This window comes from Pristis pectinata, chromosome 20 (genome assembly GCF_009764475.1).
Source record: "Pristis pectinata isolate sPriPec2 chromosome 20, sPriPec2.1.pri, whole genome shotgun sequence".
NCBI lineage: Eukaryota > Metazoa > Chordata > Chondrichthyes > Rhinopristiformes > Pristidae > Pristis > Pristis pectinata.
The window spans coordinates 35,721,269-35,742,395 of NC_067424.1; the positions used below are offsets into that span (position 1 = coordinate 35,721,269).

The 21,127-nt window shown below is 42.6% G+C and overlaps 1 protein-coding gene across 3 annotated transcripts in view; it reads left to right on the top strand.

The window, feature by feature from the left end:
• Positions 1-20,839, top strand: part of LOC127580685 (ligand-dependent nuclear receptor-interacting factor 1-like) — a 37,767-nt gene extending 16,928 nt beyond the window's left edge. Inside the window, exons 3-6 of one of the 3 annotated variants that reach the window (XR_007957863.1) lie at positions 2,340-3,960; positions 11,750-12,058; positions 13,135-16,473; positions 20,016-20,112. Coding sequence is in view for 2 of the 3 variants with exons in the window: in XM_052034431.1 (XP_051890391.1) it covers positions 2,340-3,960; positions 11,750-12,058; positions 13,135-13,653; positions 20,016-20,426 (2,860 nt within the window). In the remaining variant the exon portion in view is untranslated. Of the gene's footprint in view, positions 1-2,339; positions 3,961-11,749; positions 12,059-13,134; positions 16,474-20,015 lie in introns of all 3 variants that reach the window. The other 2 variants (XM_052034431.1, XM_052034432.1) reach the window with 2 other exon arrangements.
• The last annotated feature ends 288 nt before the right edge of the window (positions 20,840-21,127 follow it).

The following is a 21,127-nucleotide window of genomic DNA, read 5'->3' on the forward strand; positions in this document are numbered from 1 at the left end:
TCCTCTCCCCTCCCCCCTCCATGCTGCTTAACCTGCTGAAGACTGTTGCTCCAGATTCCAGCATCTGTAGTCTCCTGTGCCTCCATCTCAACATTTGATGCTGGATGGATTATTGACTTTGAGTTGGCATTGGAGGTGTGCGCATTGTGAGGCAGGCTCAGGCGAGGTGAGTGGGCAGTGGGAGATTTCTCTTCAGGGGAGACTGGTTGAGAGTTGGTGTTGTGGGAGTTTCAGGTGCTGGGTGTTGGAGGGGTCCCAGGACTGGCATGCATTGGGCATCGATGAATTTTGTGGATAATTGCCAATGTTTTGTCATAATTGGAGTATTCTTCATTGGATTGATAGACTGCTGTCCAATCAGGAATACCCAACTCGCCATCAGCCCATTATTAGCTGCACTGGAGAGGTATTGGATGAATTGCCCCTGCATGGTCTAATATAGAATTAACTGGTACGAGCTGGTCTATCATAGCCTAGCTACCATGAAGTTGATACTTTGGCATGAGTTATTTCAATCACATTTGTTCTGGATCCTGCCAATTTGCATTCAGCACTCCTGGTTAACCTGTGTCATCTCAGATTAATAATGTGCATCCCTTTAATTGCCTGTGATGTAACAAACCTCCAGTAGTTCCCATGAATGCATCCAGTAGGATGTTGTATATCTCCAGGTAGAAAAACTGGAGACCTTCACTTCAACTTCCAACTTGGTAATTTTCTTTTTTCTTTTTTCCCCCCAGTTTCATGGGCATCAGTTAAATGATGTTTGGATGCAAGTGCCCTTGAATGTTTGTGATGGCTGAATGTCTTGTGAATTGTTTTGCTGAAGCACCACATTTACATGGCACGCTTCGTCTATTTGGCACCTTGGGACTGAATGCAACAGTATTGAAGATAGTTTATAGTTAGAGAGCCAACATATAAAGGGAGGAATTTTTTTCTTTAGATACACACTCTGGTTGGATTTTTATTTGGACACCAAAGTGATGCTAATAGAGTCAAAGTTATCAGGTGCTTTTCAGCATATCTGCAGCCTCTTCTATTGGTGAATGGACCATTCTTTCCTGTTGACTCTTTACCATTGTCAAGCTAGATAAGACCACGTAAACATCTTTCCATTCTTGTACAGTCAAAAAAATTACCAGTACTGGCTTCCCACCATATCTCTAGTGTTTCTTAAGAATCTATCCCTGGCCCCTCACTTCTCATCCAAGTGCTGCTCTCAGCAGTTGCATGGCAGAAGGTGCTCAGAATCTTACAAAATGCCCACTCACCTATCCTATCAGCCACCTCCTGCCCCATCTGCAGTTCCCACATTGGCCTCAGTAGACATCTTCCAACCTATGGAACTACATTGGAAGTAGGTCATCCTTAATCCCAAAGGACTACCTAAGAAAAGATATGCATGACTCTCTCCCACAAATCCAGTAGAAAATGGCTACATCAATAATTTTAAAACTGATGGTGGATTTGTTTTGCCAGGTGAAAGTTTTGTGGGGTATAGAGTTAAGGTATAGATCAGCATGATCTTATTTGAATAGTGGAATCTGCTTCAGGGACTGAATGGGCTACACTTGACAGTGTTCCTGGATGGTGACAATACAGTTGTTCAAGTCAAAGACCGATGATGGATAGGTAAAGCACTTACTGATAATAGAACAGCATAATTTTTCATAATCAGGATCGACTTGGGTTAGTCCCTTGTAAGGCTGATGTGAAAGGACATTGAGTTACCCGGAACAGGTTTGAGTCTTGGGATGGCTCTCAGTAAAATCAGTTAAGTTTCCTCTTAATATGTATGAGGTAAACTGATTCTGGGTTGCAGCTTTTATTTGTAAGGTCGTATGTTTGAGCATTTCTCAATTTTTCGGAGCATTTTTTGACCTTAAAATTCAAAAACATTTTGCCTTGTGCTTCCCTTCTCATTGTGAACTTTAGTATAGAAGTCAAAACTAATTGTGCAGTCTTCTGCATTAGCTAATTCTTTATTAAGATTTCTAAACTGGAGACCTCCTTATCTATGCAACTTTTTTTTCCCCTTAAGACTGTGAGAGGTCAAATTTGGTTCTTCCTAATTCTGCTTTTTTTCTGCTCTTTGGTATTTTATGCTTGGGGATTTTAACTTTTAAAACATGTTTGGGAAATGATACAATAAATGTTCTGTTGTATGTATTAATTAATAATTTTGTCACATTTAAAAATGGAATCCTCTACTTGTGTGGATGTTGTATTTTTATGACACGGTAAATTGAGAACATGTGTGGCTTAGTTAATGATGTAACGCAATATCTTTTATAACAAAAATAGGTATGTTCATATCACCTAATAAACTATTTTAGTGTCTCTCCTAGCACTTCAGGATGCTTGTATCGGATTGTGCAGACAACAGGTCTGGATGGAAAGAACCTGCTGAAGCTAATTCCACTCTCCAACAACACTATACATTACATCCCGGCTGTTCCTCTTTCAATTTCCACTGGGAGTACCTCCACCAAAATAAGCATGATCCCTGTTGCAACAACAGATTGCAGTGGTCAGACATGTCTTCCAATATTGCAGCACACCAACACAGGAAGATTTCTGATAACGTCAGTTGAAGCACCTACAAGCAACAGTAAGGTTCCTCCAGCCAACAGTTCACAAGAAAAAATACCTGCAGCACCAACAGTTGCACCTTTGCAATGTCCTGGTCTGACAGCAGTTACTTTATCTGGGCTACCCATTCAGACCAAAGCAGCTGCTACTTCAGCTGTAGACAAAGGGTCACGTAGTCTGAAAACAGCTACGGTTCAGAGTTCAGCTGTACAGAAAACCCAACCACCGCCTACTTTGCCATTGGAACAACAGATTTATAAAGTTGCTTTGTCAAATCTAGCATTGCAGAATACCCAACCTCCTCCCACTTTGGCTCAAGATCAAATGGCTTATAAAGTAACTACAGTTAGTGTGCATGGTACACCTGTACAGAAAACCCAAGCATCTTCAACGTTACCTAAGGATGCACAGAGTCAGAAGCCAACAACAGTTCCATCGCCTGGGGTGTCGGTGCAGAAGCCTCAAGCATCTCCCGCTTCAACTGTGGATCATAAGACTTACATGTTTTTAAAGTCTCCAATATTGCCTTCTGGCCATCATCTTCAGATCCCAGCAAATGCAGAAGTCAAATCTGTACCAGCATCCCTACTGCCTCTTGCCATCCAGCAGAAGATTTTGGCTACTGCAGCCGCCAACCTTGCTGGCTTGAGTCAATCTTCAAAGTCACCTCCAACCGTTATTTATGTTTGTCCAGTCAATACTGTGAAGACGATACAGAAGCGCCTCCCAAGCATTCGCCCGAAGAACATTGTAGAGGTCCCCACAGTGGTCATTTCTGGCGACAGCCCTGTGCCTAGCTCAGCACCACCTGCCAGAAGTGCGGCAGTTTCTAACTCTGAGCAGTCCACGCCCCAGGACACTTCTCTGAACTCGGCTATGCAGAACAAACAACAGTTTTCACCACGTTGCCTTATCCCAGTTAAATCTTCCAATAATTTGGCCTCGAAGATCTTGAAGAACCTGGCTGATCAGCAGCATGCAAAAGGAGAGCTGATAAGCCTGATACCGCCAACATCAGTTTCACAGAAAGAGACCAACGTAGATTTGTTTCCAACACTGAAGGAGAATGCCCTGGTTATGTACAACGGTAAAGTCTACCTTGTCATCCAGAAGAACAATGAATCATCCAGTCCAGGTCCTGAGACTGACTTTCTGAAGGTGAAACATATAGAAAAGGAGAGTACCTTGTCTAGTGACTTACCACAGACCAAATTACAAATTAAAATCAAAGAGGAACCAGAGGACCCTGATTTTGAACCTGTCCATCAGCAGGAGAAGCAGCTTGAAAGCTGGCCCACAGAAAAGTGTGATGTCCAGAATCCCAGTAACATGTACAGGGCTCAGGGTAGACCAATCAAGTCCGAGGTAAGTCTTTCCACTGTTTTTAATGCTTAACATAGAATAAACAGACATTTGTATTGTAAATTGTACTCTACTTTGCATTGGAAAATAAGACAACAGAGCGTTAGCTGCTTAAAATATTAAAGTAGCTGATGATTGTGGTATTAAACTACGTGAGGCTCTAGCGGATGTCTCGTGGAACTGAGAAATTTTTCTTCAACTGTAGTCTTTGTGTGTTCTAATTGTTTGTCTTCATGACTTTGTGCATGGTGTATGTGGTACCTTGCTTACCTGCTTAATATAAATGTAGAGAGACTTCAGTGACCTTTACTAAATTCAATGTAATTTGTCAGTGGGTTAATTGTGGAAGTCTTGAACACTCAGTGTCCAGGTCAAAGTAAACTTGCTATGCACTATATGTTGTGCTTAACTATTAGCTGATACATGAAATGCTTTGGTCAGTTGACTAACAAACTCATTTTGAGAAATGTGATTTTTACAGTTCCCAGCTGCCTTCCTGGTATGAGACTGCAATTGCACTGAGCTGTGTATGTAGATGTCACTAGCGTTTTAATCCCTACTTTTGCATTGTGTACGTACAGATTCAGATGAGCTACTCTTAACCTTCAATTCTTTGCTTCACTTGAAAATATTAACTTTCCTTAAGCAACATTGCACCAGGCAGCTTATTGTCCATTGGTAACTTCCTCAAATGGTCATTCTTATAGGCATGTACCTAGAAGGAGATTGTTGAAATCCTTGGGTGCTAACTCCTCTTCTTTGCAGATAAGGCATCCCAGGGCTAGTGGGTAACATTGGGTAGTGGGAATACTGCTCTATTTCCCTTCCAAGACATTTAGACAGGTAGGAAAGGTTTAGACAGATATGGGCCAAAAGCAGGCAACTGGCACTAGCTCAAGTACACACCTTGGTTGGCATGGATAAGTTGGGCTGAAGGGCCCCTTTCCGTGCTACCACACCTCAGGCTGTTTAGGAAAACTATGGAATTCCTACTGCCATCCTAATCTAAATGTCCCTATACTTTGGGAGCCTGCAAGTGGTAATGAGCTGCATGATTTTCTGTGTTGCAGTCAACCTTGTCAAATTTTTTTCCTCAGAATTATGTAGGCAATTCATTCAACAATGTACTCTTGCATACTGATTGAGTACTGCTGTTCATTTAATTATCTATAGCTCATTCAAAAAAAGATGTGTAACATGTCAGCCTTTGCAACGGTTTGATTAGCTATTAGAAGATCTCTATCCCATACATCGTACATCTCTGCTCCCTTGCAATGCACATTTAACCATTTGTATCCAACCTGGATCATTCTATAATACATTTGGGGCGTGGAATGCGCTGCCTGCGGTGGTGGTGGAGGCAGGTGCATTGGTCAGGTTCAAGAGATTGCTAGATAAGCATATGGAGGAATTTAAAATAGAGGGATATGTGGGAGGAAGGGGTTAGATAGTCTTAGGCGAGGTTTAAAGGTCGGCACAACATTGTGGGCCGAAGGGCCTGTATTGTGCTGTACTGTTCTATGTTCTATCAACAGTTCTTAACATTAGACACAGAGGATATGCTTATTGCTATGCATTATTTCTATTCAAATCATATCACACTTAAGTGACTTTAATATGATACTAGTCCATTTTCCCTATTTGTTATGCTATATATGCTTCTGAAAAATGTGAAGCAGTTCTTAAGAGGAAAGAAAGACCAGGAGAGCACTTTGTTTCAGGTGCCGTGTGAAATATGTTAGAGTGGTTTAAACCTATTTCCATTATGCAGGGCCCACAACACTTAATGTGGCAATATTTAGCCATGTTCAAAAGGCTTGGTGGGTAGTCTGGGAAACGAAAGATCTTTCCACTGATGTGTGACTCCTGACCCACAGTAATGTGGTTGACTCTTAACTGCCCTCGGAAATGGCCTAGCCAGCCATTCAGTTATAATAAACCACTGGAAAGCCACAAAGAAACAAACCCAGACTGATCACCCAGAATCAACCGAGGCACTGGAATTAACAACAGCCAAAACTGCCCTGTTAACCCTGCAAAGTCCTCCTTACCAATGTATGAGGGCTTGTGCAAACATTGGGAGAGTTGTCTCGCAGAATAGTCGAGCAATAGCCTGAATAGCCATACTCTCAGAACCATACCTTACAGTCAACATCCCAGACACCACCATCACCATGCCTTGGTATGTCCTGTCTCACCGGCAGAGGCAGTGACACAGTAATTCAGTCAGGACGGAACTTCCTTGGGAGCCCTCATCATTGACTGGATCCCATGAAATTTCATGACATCAGATTAGTTTAGGGCAAGGAAACCACTTGCTGATTACCGACGACCACCCCCCTCGGCTGATGAATCAGTACTGTTCCTTGTAGAACACCACTTGGATGAAGCACTGAGAGTTGCAAAGGTGCAGAATGTATTCTGGCTTGGGGGGCTTCAATGCCCATCACCAAAGTGGCTTGGTAGCACCATACCTGACTAAACTGGCCGAGTGCTAACGGACATTGCTGCTGGATTGATTGCTAGATAGATTGCTGCGGCAGGTGGCGAGGGAAACAACAAGAGGGTAAAACCAACTTGATCTTGTCTGAATCAATCTACCTGTGGCAGGTGCATCTACCCACGATGGTACCAGTAGGAGTGACAACAACGCAGTTCTTTGCAGTAAAAATGTGTGTTGTGGCACTAACACCATGCTAAGTGGGGTAGATTGCAAACATATCCAGCAGCTTGGGGCTCAGTATCTATAAGGCACTGTGGGCCATCAGCAGCAACAGCAGAATTGTACTCGACCACAATCTGCAACCTCGTGGTCCAGCAGATCCCCTGCTCTACCATCATCAAACAAGGGGGTGGATCAACCCTGGTTCAATGAAAAGTGCAGGAGGGCATGCCAGGAACAGCACCAGTCACACCTCAGAATGAGGGATCAACCTGGTGAAGCTACAAGGCAGGTCTCCTTGCATGCCAAACAACAACAACACTGTGCAATAGACAGAGCTAAGAGATCCCACAACCAACGGATCAGATCTCAGCTCTCCAATCCTACCACGTGCAGTGGTGAGTGGTGACGGACAATTAAACAACTGGCTGGAGGTGGAGGCTCCCCATTTTCAACAACGGGGGAGCCCTGCACATCAGTACGAAAGAGTAAATTGCAAGGGCCTTCAGCCAGAAGTGCCGAGTGGATGATCGATCCTGGTCTCCTCCAGTGGTCCCCAGCATGATAGATGCTAGTCTTCAGCCAGTTCCATTCACTCCACATGATACCAACAAACATCTAAAGGCATTGAATACAGCAGAACGCTGTGCTCTCTGACAACGTTCCAGCAATGGTACTGAAGACTGCTCCGGAATTTGCCGCAGCCTTGTCCAACCTGTTCCAGTATGGCTACGACACTGGAATCTACCTGACAATGTGGAAACTTGCCCAGGTATGTCCTGTCCACAATGAGCAGAACAAATCCAACCTGGCCAATTATCACCCCATTAGTCTACTCTCAATTATCAGCAAAGTGATAGAAGGGATGATCAATAGTGCTATCAACCTGCTCACAGACACTCGGTTTGGGTTCTGCCAGGGTCACTCAGCTCCTGACCTCATTCCAGTCTTGCTCCAAACTTGGACAAAAGAGCTGAACTCCAGAGGTGAAGTGAAAGTAATTGCCTTTAAATCAATGGGAATCAGTGGTGGGGTTGGGGGGGGGGAACCTTCTGCTGGAATCATTTCTTTCACGAGGGTTTGTTTGTGGTGGTCAGGGGTCGATCATCTCAGCCTCAGGACATTTCTGCAGGAGTTTGCAGGGGTAGTGCCTGAGGCCAACCATCTTCAGCTGTTTCATCAATGCCCTTCCATCATTTGTAAGGTAGGGGTGTTCACCGATTGCGCAATGTTCAGCATCATTTGCAACTCAGATAATGAAGCAGTCCACATCCAAATGCAGCAAGATCTGGACAATATCCAGGCCTGGGTTGATGTGTGATGTGAATTGTTACTTGCCACCTAAGTGCTGAGCAATATTGATATCTAATGAGAAAATCCAGCTCTCGCACCCTGACTTTACCATCACTGAATCTCCTCACTGTCAATATCCTTGGGATTACCATTGACCAGAAACTGAACTGAAGTAGCCATATATACAAAGAGCAGTTCAGAGGCTGTGGTGATCCTGTGGCGACTTAACTCGCCTCCTAACTCCCCAAAGCCTGTTCACCATCGACAAGACTCAAGTCTGGAGTGTGATGGAATACTCTCCACTTGCCTGGATGAGTGCTACTTCAACAACACAAGAAACCAGCACCTGCCTATCACTATCTCTTACCTGCATCTACCTATCACCACCTTGTGCCCACCGCGCCTCCCCTCTTCTGTCCACCTTTCACTACTCTGCTTTTCCCTCCTATACATTAGGCTTCCCCTTTTCCTATCTTGAGTCCTGAAGGGTCCTGACCCGAAATGTTGACTGCCTGCTTTTCTCCATGGATGCTGCCTGGCCTGCTGAGTTCCTCCAGCATCATCGTGTTTTTCATTCAAATGACACCATACAGGACATAGCAGCCCACTTGATAGGCACCCCATCCACAACCATTCACTCACTCCACCGCTGACACACAGTAGCAGCAGTTTGTACCATCTACAGGATGCACTGCAGCAACTCACCAAGACTCTGTAGACAGCACCTTCCAAACCCACCACCTCTACCAGCTAAAAAGGACAAGGGTAGAAGAAGCATGGGGACATCACCACCTGGAAGTTGCCCTCCAAGCCACACACCATCCCGACATGGAAATATATCGCTGTTCCTTCACCATCGCTGGGTCAGAATCCTGGAACTCCCTCCCTAACAGCATTATGGGTTTACCACACCTTGAGGATTGCAGTGATTCACCACCACCTTCTCAACTAGAGATGAGCAATTAATTGCTGGCTCAGCCTGCGAAGCCCATATCCTTGGATTAAGAAAGAGTGGAATGCTCACCTGAGCTGTGAGCGGGTGTATTGAAAAGCCCAAGCTTTATTCTGTACCCAACCAAATACCTGTACCTAATTGGAAAGTACTTAATTTTGATGTAAGTCCTTGGAATGGAATACATTACATTCCTTTGGATCAACTTTCCCCAGGATTAACTTTGTGCTTCTCATCTTCCTGTAGGATCTTGGTAGTCAGGTTTATCTCCATGAAAAGCCACCAACAGGTAGAACCCTGTATGTTCTGGAGAAGCTTCAATTGGAGTGGTCAATCTGCTGTACCAATATGATCCATGACATGTCTGCCTTTTTCAGAAAGTGTGGCTCCCCTTCTACTGTGGTTGATGGAGCCATCTGTCACGTTTCCTCTGTTTCACGGGCTTCTGTCTCGCCTCACACCCTCCAGACTGAGCAGAGATGGAGCTCCTCTAGTCCTTATCTTTAACCGTACATCATCCAGCACATCATCCTGTGAAATTTCAGCCAGCTGCAATGAGATCCCACTGCCAGCCAGCAACCCCTTGTCCTCCTCACCCCTTTCCACCTTCATTTCCTCCATGACTACGTGGTCCGTTCATCCCTCCCCCTTGATCAGTCCCTGTCCTGGTTCCATCAACTCACTACCCATGTGTTTCTTCCACCATCCCCAATCTGCTTCTGGTTCCACCATAGTTCCCATTATCACCTACTTATCAGATTCCAGCATGTGTTCCTGCTTATCACCCTCCCAGCTGTTCCCGCCTTCACCTCCTTCCCCTACATCTGGCTCCATCAACCTCTATTGGTGTCTGCCTCTGTCTATCATCACTTGCCTCTGTCCTCCTTCCCCTCCCGCTCCCCAGCTCAATCTGCCATCATATCTGTCTCTCTCTCTCTCTGTCTCTCTCTCTCTGTCTCTCTCTCTCTGTCTCTCTCTCTCTCTCTGTGTGTGTGTCTCTCTCTCTCACTCTCAGCCTCTGGTCCCTGTCCTCCAACTCGCCCTCTCCTCTTTATACTAACGTCACAGACAAACAAAATGAGTGTGTCTCCACTTACTGTCTTCAGATGGGACCCTTTCAAGAAAACCGGCACTTTGTGCACAAATTCATAAATGAGTCAATGTGTAGGCTGAGCTTGTTTGTTACCGATTAAAATGCTGAGGTAACAAAGGAGCTGAGTTTTACTTTGCATGGTTCACATGCATCTCTTAAAGTGCCTTACAGACATTGCGTCTTGTTTAACCTTTTGCAATTGTCTTCATTTGAACTCAGTACTTGGCCAACTGTTGTGGTTGGCACTTGTTCCCAGTAACAAGGGAGGTCTTCTACAGAAATCTAGTGGTGAGAACTTGCCCTTTTACTTGAGGAAGAATGTCAGGCAAGAGTTCAAGTGTATTTCTATCATCCAGCAACCTGCCAAACTAGCCAATCAGGTAATTTAAGAATTCTCACTGCTCGGAAGCCGGGAAGTATTTATTGTTACATTAAGTACCTTGTAAAGATTAGAAGATGTACAAATGATTAAAGTAGTAAATGCAAATTTTAAAATATCTTATTTTGAAATATACAAGCGTAAAAGTAAATTGCAGACTTTAAGGCCAGGTCCCTTGTAAAACAATAATGTGTGCCACTTAAAAAACCATACACCCTGTAATCAAGCACAAGAATTTCAAGGTAGTTTTACAGGGGAATTAGTTCATTGGGGTAAAGGAAAGCCCAAATTCATTTAGGTTTAATGATTCCAGCTTAAATGCAATGAAGAAAGTTGCACACAGCACAGCCTGTGAGTTCAGGCTGGATCACTGACAGCAGCTTGAGGATTTCACATTAAGTAATGCATATGTGGAAGTCCTTGTGTTGCTGTCAGAAGAAATAGAAAAGTGTAGCATATTTTAAATGAGGGATTGAAAGATGTGAGTATTCAGAGGTACCTGGGTGCTTTTGTACACCAACTACTAACTTGCAAGTGTAGCAAACAATTGTGAAGTGAATGGTAGGTAGGCCTTTTTTTTGCAAGAGGCCTTGGGTACAAGAATAGAGGTGTCTTGCTTCAGTTATGTAAGGCTTGTTGAGACCTCATCTGGAATATTGTGTGGAAGTCTGACCTCCATATCTGAGGAAGGATAAACTTGTATTGGAGGTTCACAATTGATTCCTGGGATGGAGAGGATTGAGGAGACTGGGCCAATACTTAAAGAAGGCTTAGAACAATCACGTTGATCACATTGAAACATACAAAACGTTGCGGGGTTGATGGGGTAGATGATGTTTTGCTGGCTGGATTTCTAGATCTAGGGAGCGCACTCTCAAAGTAAGAGCATGACCATTCTTTACCCAGGGGGTACTGAAACTTTGGAGTTTGCCACTTAAAGAGTAGAGGTTCAGATGTTGAGTATATTTGAGGTTAATAGTAGAGAATTGAGGGCTATGGCATTGGTGCTGGAAGATAGGGCTGAAGTAAAAGATCAGCCATGATCTGATCGAATGGCAGAGGAGGCAGGCGAGGACGAAAGCTTCTATTTATGTTCCTATAAATGATCAATGTTATTATTTGTTGTCATTACTTCCTAAAATTTGTAATGTAAATACCTCCTTTGTATTTTGTGCACAATTTACACCAGGACAATGGGAATCAAAATCACAGGACTTAATATCACGAGCATAGTGAAAATATTTTTTAAAATTATATTTGGTTGTATTAAATATATCCTGTTTATGGAAAGCTTGTTTGTATCACAGTGTGGTTCTGTTTGTGAGCAGCTTAATCTAGTTTTAATCAAAATATTTGTCTTTGTTGAATGGCTAAACCTCTCGTCCTCGTCTTTCTTCCCCCATTTCCCATTAGCTGATGGAGCCGGCTTGTGGGACGGTTGGAGAAGAAACTGATGAGCAGTTATTGAAGAAGGCAGGAATTCACTCTGATCTCCGAATCTGCCTCACCAGAATTTCCCCTAAACTGCTCGAACAATGGGAGAAGAGCAAATCCCCTGCAATCTCTGAGTCAGTGGAGTCATCCGCTCCTCAGACCAAGAAAGCAGATGACCTTTCAACTGATGCAATTAGTAGAGAAACTCAAGTGAATTTGATGCTTCCAGTTAAGAAGGAGGAGCCTATAGATGCAGGATATTATGCATATCATACAAAGGAGATAAAGGTACATAACTACTTCAGCAGCAGTGAATTATTTAAAAGCTATCTAACAATTGTAACACCAGCTGTGTGTGTGTGTTTTCAGTAGCTGCTTACGTACTCTGCTGCTTTAATTGTTGTAGATACCAAATATATAGGTTTCTTTAAGAATGGGCTGGTGTTTGGTCTGTTTTGAAATAGCCATTCTACATGGATGAAGCCTCATCAATAAATATTAGCCAGCTACTTGACAGTGAAGATATCAGAGCAGAGCTTAATCCTATTCTCACCTGTTGCCTGCCTGTCTACACTTTCCAATGTGTATTACCGAATGTCCATCAAACACCGAAGTCCTGCATAAAATGTTTTCCCTTCCTCTAGGAAAACTGGGTTCAGTTACGGTGTCCTGCCTGTTCTCAAACTAGACAAGTTAGGGTCTTCTAAAGCTAACCCCAGAATGGTAGTTACTCAGGAGTATCACCCAGAGAACATTGGAATGCCTAAATGTAAAAGTTATTTGCATTTTCATTTATATAGCTTCCTTTGCAACCTCAGATTGTCCAAAAGCACTTTGAATTCAACTAAAAGTGAAGTTCCTACTGTAATGCAGTATCAATAAGCATGCAGCAAAGTCCCAAAAGTAAATGAGCATTGATTGAGAGATGAATATTGACCAGGATTTACAGGAAGCATCTCTGTTCAAATAGTGTCATGTTTGGTTTACATCCACTAGGGCAAACAAGGCATCATTTTAATGTCACATGGAAGACTGCACCCCTAGCAATGCAGTCACTAAAGTGTCAGCCTAGATAATACACCCAAATATCTGGGTTTGAACCCACAACGTTTTGACTTGAGGAGTCCATACTTGCACCCAGCCAGGATTGATGAAAAAGATTCATTAATAATCCTTGTTTCATGGATTAAAAGTAAACTTGGATATAGTTCTTGCAAAATCTAAGGGATTTGGAAATATGTACAAATAGCTTTTAGTTGCAACCTACCATTTTATGTGGCCATTACAAAAACAAAATCCTGGAATTTATGGAAATCTTTAATGCATGTATGCTGATCTTCTGGTGTTTTTTGTTTCTATTTTAGATTAAACTTGAGCCTCAATCGCCAGTGAAAAGAAAACCGGAGAGTGTCGATTATTCAGTGCCAGTTAAGAAACAGTGCCTAGAAAGGGTCATTTCAAATTGGGAATCTGAGCATGCCTACAGCTGTCTTTCTGTGAACAGTACAGAAACACCTACCCCCAATACAGATGAACCCTCCCACATCAACTCTCACAGTGAACAAGAGGCACTCGCCAGCATAACTGAGCCCAGCTCGGTACCAGAGGAGCACTTGATAATGGAATCCTCTCCCACTGTCATGTTCAACACTGGGACAAATAATGCCCGTTGTCTTCATATGGCTCCCTCCATTGTTCCTGCACCCAGCATCTCATCTCTTTCAATAGGACACTCCTCTGCCACTGAGATCAGCACAGCACAACCTTACACTCCTCCTCTTCCCTTGAGTGTTGATGAAACTACACGCGATGAGAAGATCAGGCGACTGAAAGAGATCCTGAAAGAGAAGGAGGCTGCGCTGGAAGCAATACGGAAGAAAATGGTTTTAGCACCTTTATAAAGTTCTTACTCAAATTTAGTAATTTGTGTCCTTGCAGTGCTAGTCCTTGAAGATCTGAATATTTGTTCTATGTGATCTGTCTCTTGGTGTGGTTAAAATGGCAAATATTTAAATTGTCTTTGAAATTAGTCATTTTTGCTGCTTAGTTCAGCAGCCACATTTTAATTTCAATATTTGCAATTTTAAATTGTAGAAAAATTGAATCAGCGTGATAATTGCACTTTGTTGTATAATAATATTTGGTCCTTCAGTTTTATTGGGTCTGTTTAGTGAGTAATGTTCTGTTCAATTGTGTGCTACGTATTCTTTGAACCTAAAAATGCATTTTATTCTTGTGTGTACTCCTGGACTAACAAACTGGGTTCACATTGTACATATTGTACTGGTGTTGTAAACACACCCAAGTCCTGTCCTGTAGGTTCTTCATTTTAGAATCTATTCCCTTCACCACTATGAAATCCTTTATGGATACAATATATTTTAAAGTTGGTATGTTAGCATAAACTAACCTCCACACAGTTTCTTGAAAGGAAAGCTCTTTGCACCTTTTGCATCTTCCTTCCCGTCCTCTTCTGGTGGTGCTTTTCTTTTCCTGAGAGGATTGGTTTTCTGTCACTTTGCTAAGCAAGACCAAGAGTATCTGTATTTATCACTCCAAATGCAGCCAGGGCTCGGTCTCGCACTTATAGTGAATTCTCTCAGTACCTCACTGCATTAAACATTTAAGTCTTTTGCTGTTCAGAGTTTTTAATGTTTACATTATTTGTCCATTTAGTAAGGTTACAATAATTATCCTCCAGCAAATGGAGATCTTATGGAACATTTTTGTTAAAGTGTTTTAAAATGTTCCAGCTTTTAGATGCTCCCCATGTTAGGAATTTTATTAGAGCATTTACGACCACTGACAAGTGGTCTTCTCTCTATTCAGCAATCTTGGTAGTGATTTGGTAGATTTTTGTTGGGATGGAGTGATTCATATCCAGAAGAATAGCATTAATCTTTTATTTATTCAGTTCACTCTTAGTCTCAGAATTTTCCAAGATGCCATTGAGATATAGAGCGCTCCTGTTACTTGAGCAACTCGAGGTTGGTGCATCTAATGTCTGCCTTCCGTATGGGAGATACTGACTTGTTCACTTTGCCTGGATTGTCAGCCCGTCTTGGTGAGCTCTGGGTAGAACATTGGAATATCATCCTTCTTGACAAAATAATCCAAAAGTTAGCCAGATAATCATTCCTTATGGTGTTAATTATGTCTAGAACCTGAGGTCTGGATGTAAGAATTGTTTAGTATTCACACTGGTGGCTAGGATGTGTCAAGGTATTGTAGTACTGGTTGGTGCCCTGCCCCTGCTCCATGCTCTCTCTCCCCACCACTGTTGTATTGATTGTGTCAGTGTATATGTTTGCATAAGGCACTGGTGCACATAAATACTGAGTGACTGCACATTTATTGAGCCTAACTATCAGACACCAATGATCCAGTTTTACGGTTTCACTTTAGATTGAGACTTGTCACCATGCATTAATATTATTCAATGCAGGAATGCAAAGGTGTAATTTACTTCTGGTGAACAGCTATTTTGTTTTTTGGCAAGTTACAATGACCCCCTTTCTGGGAACTTAAGATTGCAGTTAAGATTTCTACCATGGGATGTGAAGCAAATCTATTCTGTGATCTTGTGTACAATATATTCCAGACATTTGGATGTTTGTGGAAAAACTAGCTTCTGTGTTAACCAGGCAAGTCCGTGATCTATAGGAACTGCGCTGCACAAGGCATTTCCAAATTACAGGTTTGGCAGAATTGCTATTTCAGTTCATACTATTTTGAGGAAGTAGAAGATGTTTATTAGAGAGTGCTTGAGAACCTTGCCTACAATATTGACTCTGCAATTGTGCAGCACAAATCAGCCATTTTCCTTAAGTGTAAGGGACTATCTAGTTGATGGTATCAGCTTGTATATAGGAAATTTTGGGTACTGTCAAAGGTTATTGGAATAAACCTGCTGGAGCTTTAACATTTATATAACAATACTGTATTCTTAGTGGCTGCAATGCTATTTGAAATATCCTTAGTATTTTAACCTAAGTAGAACAGAGAAGGGAGATGAGCCAAAAGTGACAAAGTAGTTGTGGGAAAGGAGCAGGCTACTGAATATATACAGTCTGGCTCTTTAGAATTTGTTTATTATATTATTCATTACTTTCTAAGTATAAAAGCAATTTAAGGACGAGCAGTCGCTGACCTTGCTGGCGACAACCTCATTTTGTATGTGAATCCGAAACAAAAAATTCCAAGAGTTTATGACTGCAATTTTGGAAGCAAGTTTGGGGAGTTCTAGAATGAGCTATTCTGCCTTCCATATTATAATTAAACCATCTTCTTAACATGCTTAAACTGTAACCTTAATACTGGCAATGCAAACTGGGAAAATGCTTAATCTGCTGAAACTGGAAGTGTACTGTTTTACAAAATAATATCTATATCTTGCAGATGTGTTATAATGCAGAGCACAGGTAATGGGAAAAAATCCAGATCCAAATAACCAATGATTTTGGTATAAGATAAAGTTTCTAAAGGAGTTTCAGGGAAAGAGAGAACATCATTGATAAAACGAAGATCAGTACTGGACAGCAAGCCTGGGCTGAACAAAGTGAAGGAAAAAATGGATTGAAAAAGGACTCCCAAAACTTGGATCTAATTTAATAACTTTGTAGTAGATCAGCTGAGGATATGTTCTTGTGAATAAGGTCTTTCCAACAATATTATGGACTATATTCGCCCAAACACCAGACAAGGTAGGCTGCAGAGGGTTTTCGTTTCTTTTTTTTCAAAATGGAAATCTGCTTCAGTTATTAAATCCTCCAGAATAAGATAGATGTACTTGGATCTGAGATTGTGAAATTACAGTTTAGCTTGGATTTTTCTAAGAGCAAATGTGTAAACAAGGCATTTTAGGATTGTCATTGACACCCACCAGTTTATAAATTAGTTCATGAAGATGCACCCGACAGATGACATCTGAGAAAGTCATTTGATTATACCCTGCCCTTGTCCTTGTTGTCCATGAAACCCCGTGGAGGAAAATACAGGAACGTATGAGCATTAGAACCCAGTTCTAAAGCAAACACCCAGTGAGCATGAAGCATTTGTTTCAACAACAACGACTCGCCTGTCTAGCTTTCCACTTGGTTATGTGTGTCCCGAGAACAGCCATTGAAGTCCTGGCCTGGAGCTCACTTAATCATCACCTTTGCGGCTCAAGGCAGTATTTTCAACTCCCCGCATGTATGAAGCAACTGTGACCAAAACCAGATTGGGCCAAGCATGCTTCAGCTGGCCCGCAGAGCTTTAACATAATTCACAGAAATTAATTGCCGTCACGATCATTTTGTGCTTGGGTCATTTTGTAAATTATCTGCTTTGTGCATGGACTTATTTATGATGCATGCGAATAAGCCCTTTTTGCAGTTTGGAAAAAAAAACACAGCTATTTGTTGCAAATGCTTGCCGTTTTGGAATTGCATTTTTTAACGTCTTTGTCCATTGCTTATTAAAGAGTTGAATTGGACAACAGCTGGAGGGGTATTCAGTGAATAGGTGCAGCTGAACCATTGCGATATAAAGTTGAGTGGTGAATTATTTAGGTCTGATTCTAAAAATTCTCATCCTTCACAGAAAGTAGTAGGAACTTGGCTTGAACGTAGTCTGATGTCAGGCTGTGGATGACGGTGATCCTAAAGTGAGCATAAATGGTGCCACAGTTGCTGTTTGGTGTCTCACGCTTGTTCTACCATTTAACAAGATCGTGGCTGCTCTTTTATTCTAGCGCCACTTTCCTGCACTAAACCCATAGCCCACAGTTCTCTTCATATCTAAGAATTTATCAAAATCTGTCTTGAATGTGCTCAGCGACTGAGCCCCTTGAGTGAAGAACTTTCTCCTCGTCTCCATCCTCACTGCCTCACCACTTTGTAGATTCTGACCCCTGCTTCTAAATGCCCCAGCGTCGAGAAACATCGTCCATGCATCTACCCCGTCACTGTTTTAACAAAACAAAAACGTGGGTTTCACTGAGATCTCCTCTGGGCCTGGGCCCTCCGATCTCGAAATCTCACAAGGAAGGGTCCGTGAGAGACTGTGACTGGGAGAGGACAAGCCCGGGACTTGGTTCGGACTTGTATGCAAATGAAATGCCTACTGGACTGCTAATGAACACCAGAGCAAGTACTTAACCTGCGGGTTTCCATTAGTGATACTGTTGCCCTAAATGCTGAAATCCTGTGCAACCTTCTCTCACGTAACCAGATAAAGAGGCAGCATAAGATTAGACTGGAAGCGAGAGCAAGCTTAAAGCATTCAATCCAAACACGATCCACTGGTGTCTACTTCATGGCTTCTTGTCCTCATTGCTGGCCAAATTCGTTTCAATATTGGCTTTTTACCCAGTCAACTTCAGCCTGGCTGATTGTTTTTTTGCTCAGTTTAATTAAATCCACGTTTTTAAACTTGCTCAGGGTGATGCCACCCTCTGTAGGAGTTAGACACACAGGATACTTCACTCCCGTGAAAGTAGTTCCTTAACCAGCGGGAGAGATTACGAAGCTAGAAGGCAAAAGCTGAAAATTATTTTATTTTGCCTCTAAACGAATATTAAACTACTCTCTGCTGTGCATGTAATCAGAACTGCTGCAGGTTGTGATTGGGTGTACTCGCCAACACTCATTTTTCTCCGGCTTCCCGTTGCCGAGATAATTAAGAAAATATATTTTTGTAGCCAGCATCTGCAGAAGTGCTGTCTTTGCGTGGATAAGTTAGAATGAAATGACAGCTTACAGTCCACCCCTAAGGATAAAATGTAAACCAGTCACTCCAAACCCTGGCCAGAGTTCTAACGTTGCAAAATAGGGCTTTGGCCCCGTTCCCGTTCGCCACTGTACTGGTGTAGCGGTGAGCATGAAAGCTCAGGAAAATACTTTCATCTTCCCACTGGTACTTTTGGGGAACAGTGTCTTGTTAGATTTCTTTGCCTCGCTGCTCTCTACATAATTCTTGTGATTCTTTTTCTGTACCAAAGAATATGGTTTTTTGTGTTCATATTGCGAGATGAAGTTCCTGAGAAACGACCCTGCCTTCGGTCTTCTTCTCCAAAGTCTGAGATGGTGTGGGAGAAGTTAACTGGAGCAGGTTTATTATCACTGACTTGTATGTCGTGGTATTTCTTGTTTTGTGGCGGCAGTACAGTGCTCACCTCCCGTTCCTCGATAAAACGGTCCCTACGTCGATCCTTTTAAGACGGGAAAAGCCAAATTTCTTCAACGTCCTTGTAATTGAGCTTGAGCCCACTAAGTGCCTTCCGTGCCCAGTACCGAAGACGTGGCCTGACTAGAGCCTGCATTCCCAACACTTTGGTTAAAATGTTCAGCAATCTGCTTGAGTAACGATCACTGCTCTGGGGTCATCGGGCACATTGACTAAATTCCGTTAAAACCCATTTTGTTTTCCTCGTGTGGAACAGAGCACATAGTCTGTTAAATGCCATTAGCCACGGCTTCACTCCTCGAAACAAGTTGCCAATCTCAGTCTCGTATTGCATTTTTTCCACCGAGTTTTGAAATACACGTTGTCATCGAGATTGCAGACAAAGCTACACCCAATGTTCACATTCGGTACTTGTCTTCCCAGCCGTTTACAGCACAGCCCCTTTCACTTTGAGTTTTTCACGAAGACTTCGGCGAGCTTTGGATTGGCCTGCATCCTCTTCTGGATGTTGTTGCTGTTAACTATGCTGTTCCTTCAAGTTGAGCTTGATGACTCACTCGCTCTTAATGTAATGCCACAACGTATAACGTCCATCCCAACGCGACTTCTGCAGTAGAGGGGTGCACCAGCCAAATTGAGCATCGGTGGAACCCTCGGATGCAGAATGGATAGCGGGCGATGGATATTTTTCATCATTGGGTGCTCGTCGATGAAGGAGAGAGAAGCGTTGCAGATATTGCAAACCTACCCAGTAATGATAGAAAAGGTTTGCGCATCTGTGGCAAAGAATCTTCCTCTTGTGGCACTATTCATCTCTCTCCCAGTCTGTGCTGTCTCCGGGCTGCAGGCGAGATACCCCTGATTGGGTGGGTCTTGATGTCCATTGAAAAGGTCACTTGGGATAACCGGTTTGCAAGGCGCCAGTCACACAGATTAAAATGCATTGATCTGGTTCGTCTTAGAGTAAGATGGGCGCAGAGTGTGTTAAGATGTTTCTATTACATTAGGTCACGATTTTTCGATATTACAGATGCAATATTGGAAACTTTTATGCTAATATCTGATTCATTCGTTGTAGATCGAGGCTAAACCGTCCACGAATAGAAAAAGGAAACAAGAAAAGAAGCAGCGTATTAAGAGAGCGGTTATAAACAGAGAATCGGAGCACGCGTACAGCTGCCTCCCGGGAGAAAACGCCGGCGGAACGGCCTGCAGTGAAAGGACATTGACCGGTTCACTGACCACCAGATCGGGGCCAAACGTAACGGAGTCCTCCAATGCGGTTTCACCAAGAAGCGCCGCGGCGAATAAAGTGCTTGACATTTCGGCTGTCTCCGAGGGGCATTTACCAACTATCCCTCCTCCTTCAAGTGTAGACAAGACCACTCGCGACGAGAAAATTAGACGGCTGAAGGAGATTCTAAAGGAGAAGGAAGCCGCGCTAGAGACAATTAGAAAGAACAAAGTTTCGGCGAGTTCCCCAGTTTAAATGCAGGAGGCTCTATTTCGAAGTTAAATAACTGGTTACCCAGTATTGTCTGATTTCCGTATCTCTCGAAGGTTCGAACTACATGAATTTGAAGTGTTTATCTTTCAAAAGTTATTTTTACTACATAGTTGAGCAGTTTTAAAAATGACTTTGAACTCTGGCTATCTCAGATTGTAGTGGAGCTAAGAATTTATAATTAAACTGACAATTCCATTCTATTGTTATATTATGCAATGTAAAGGAGATTTTAACCCACGGTGATTTATTTCGGTATGTTGGAACGTTTCTACATTGTTGAGTTTATATACATTAAATTTGTAAGTGCTTTTTATGGTTGTATATTTTCACGGAAAAGTTGACAGATTGCGATTTGTGTGCGTTTATCTAAGCATTAAATCCAAGTAATTAGTTATTTTCAATGTTCTGGGATCTTTCTGTTCCATCGCTGTAAAAAGTAGCAACTGCCGTGCATCTGCAGGTTCAGGAGCCAACCCACGGACATGTTTTTATTAAGAAGTACTCCTTTCTTCACTTTGCAACGAACCTGCTTCTTTCCCCGTGGGAATATTATCCTGGATCCCACTTGCCAGGTACGACGGGATTTTCTTCGGAAACCGTCGTAAATTGCTTTTACAATCTCTGAATTACTCACCCTTGGACGGAAATCGTTAATCCCATCCGGACGCGATTCATCGCTCATA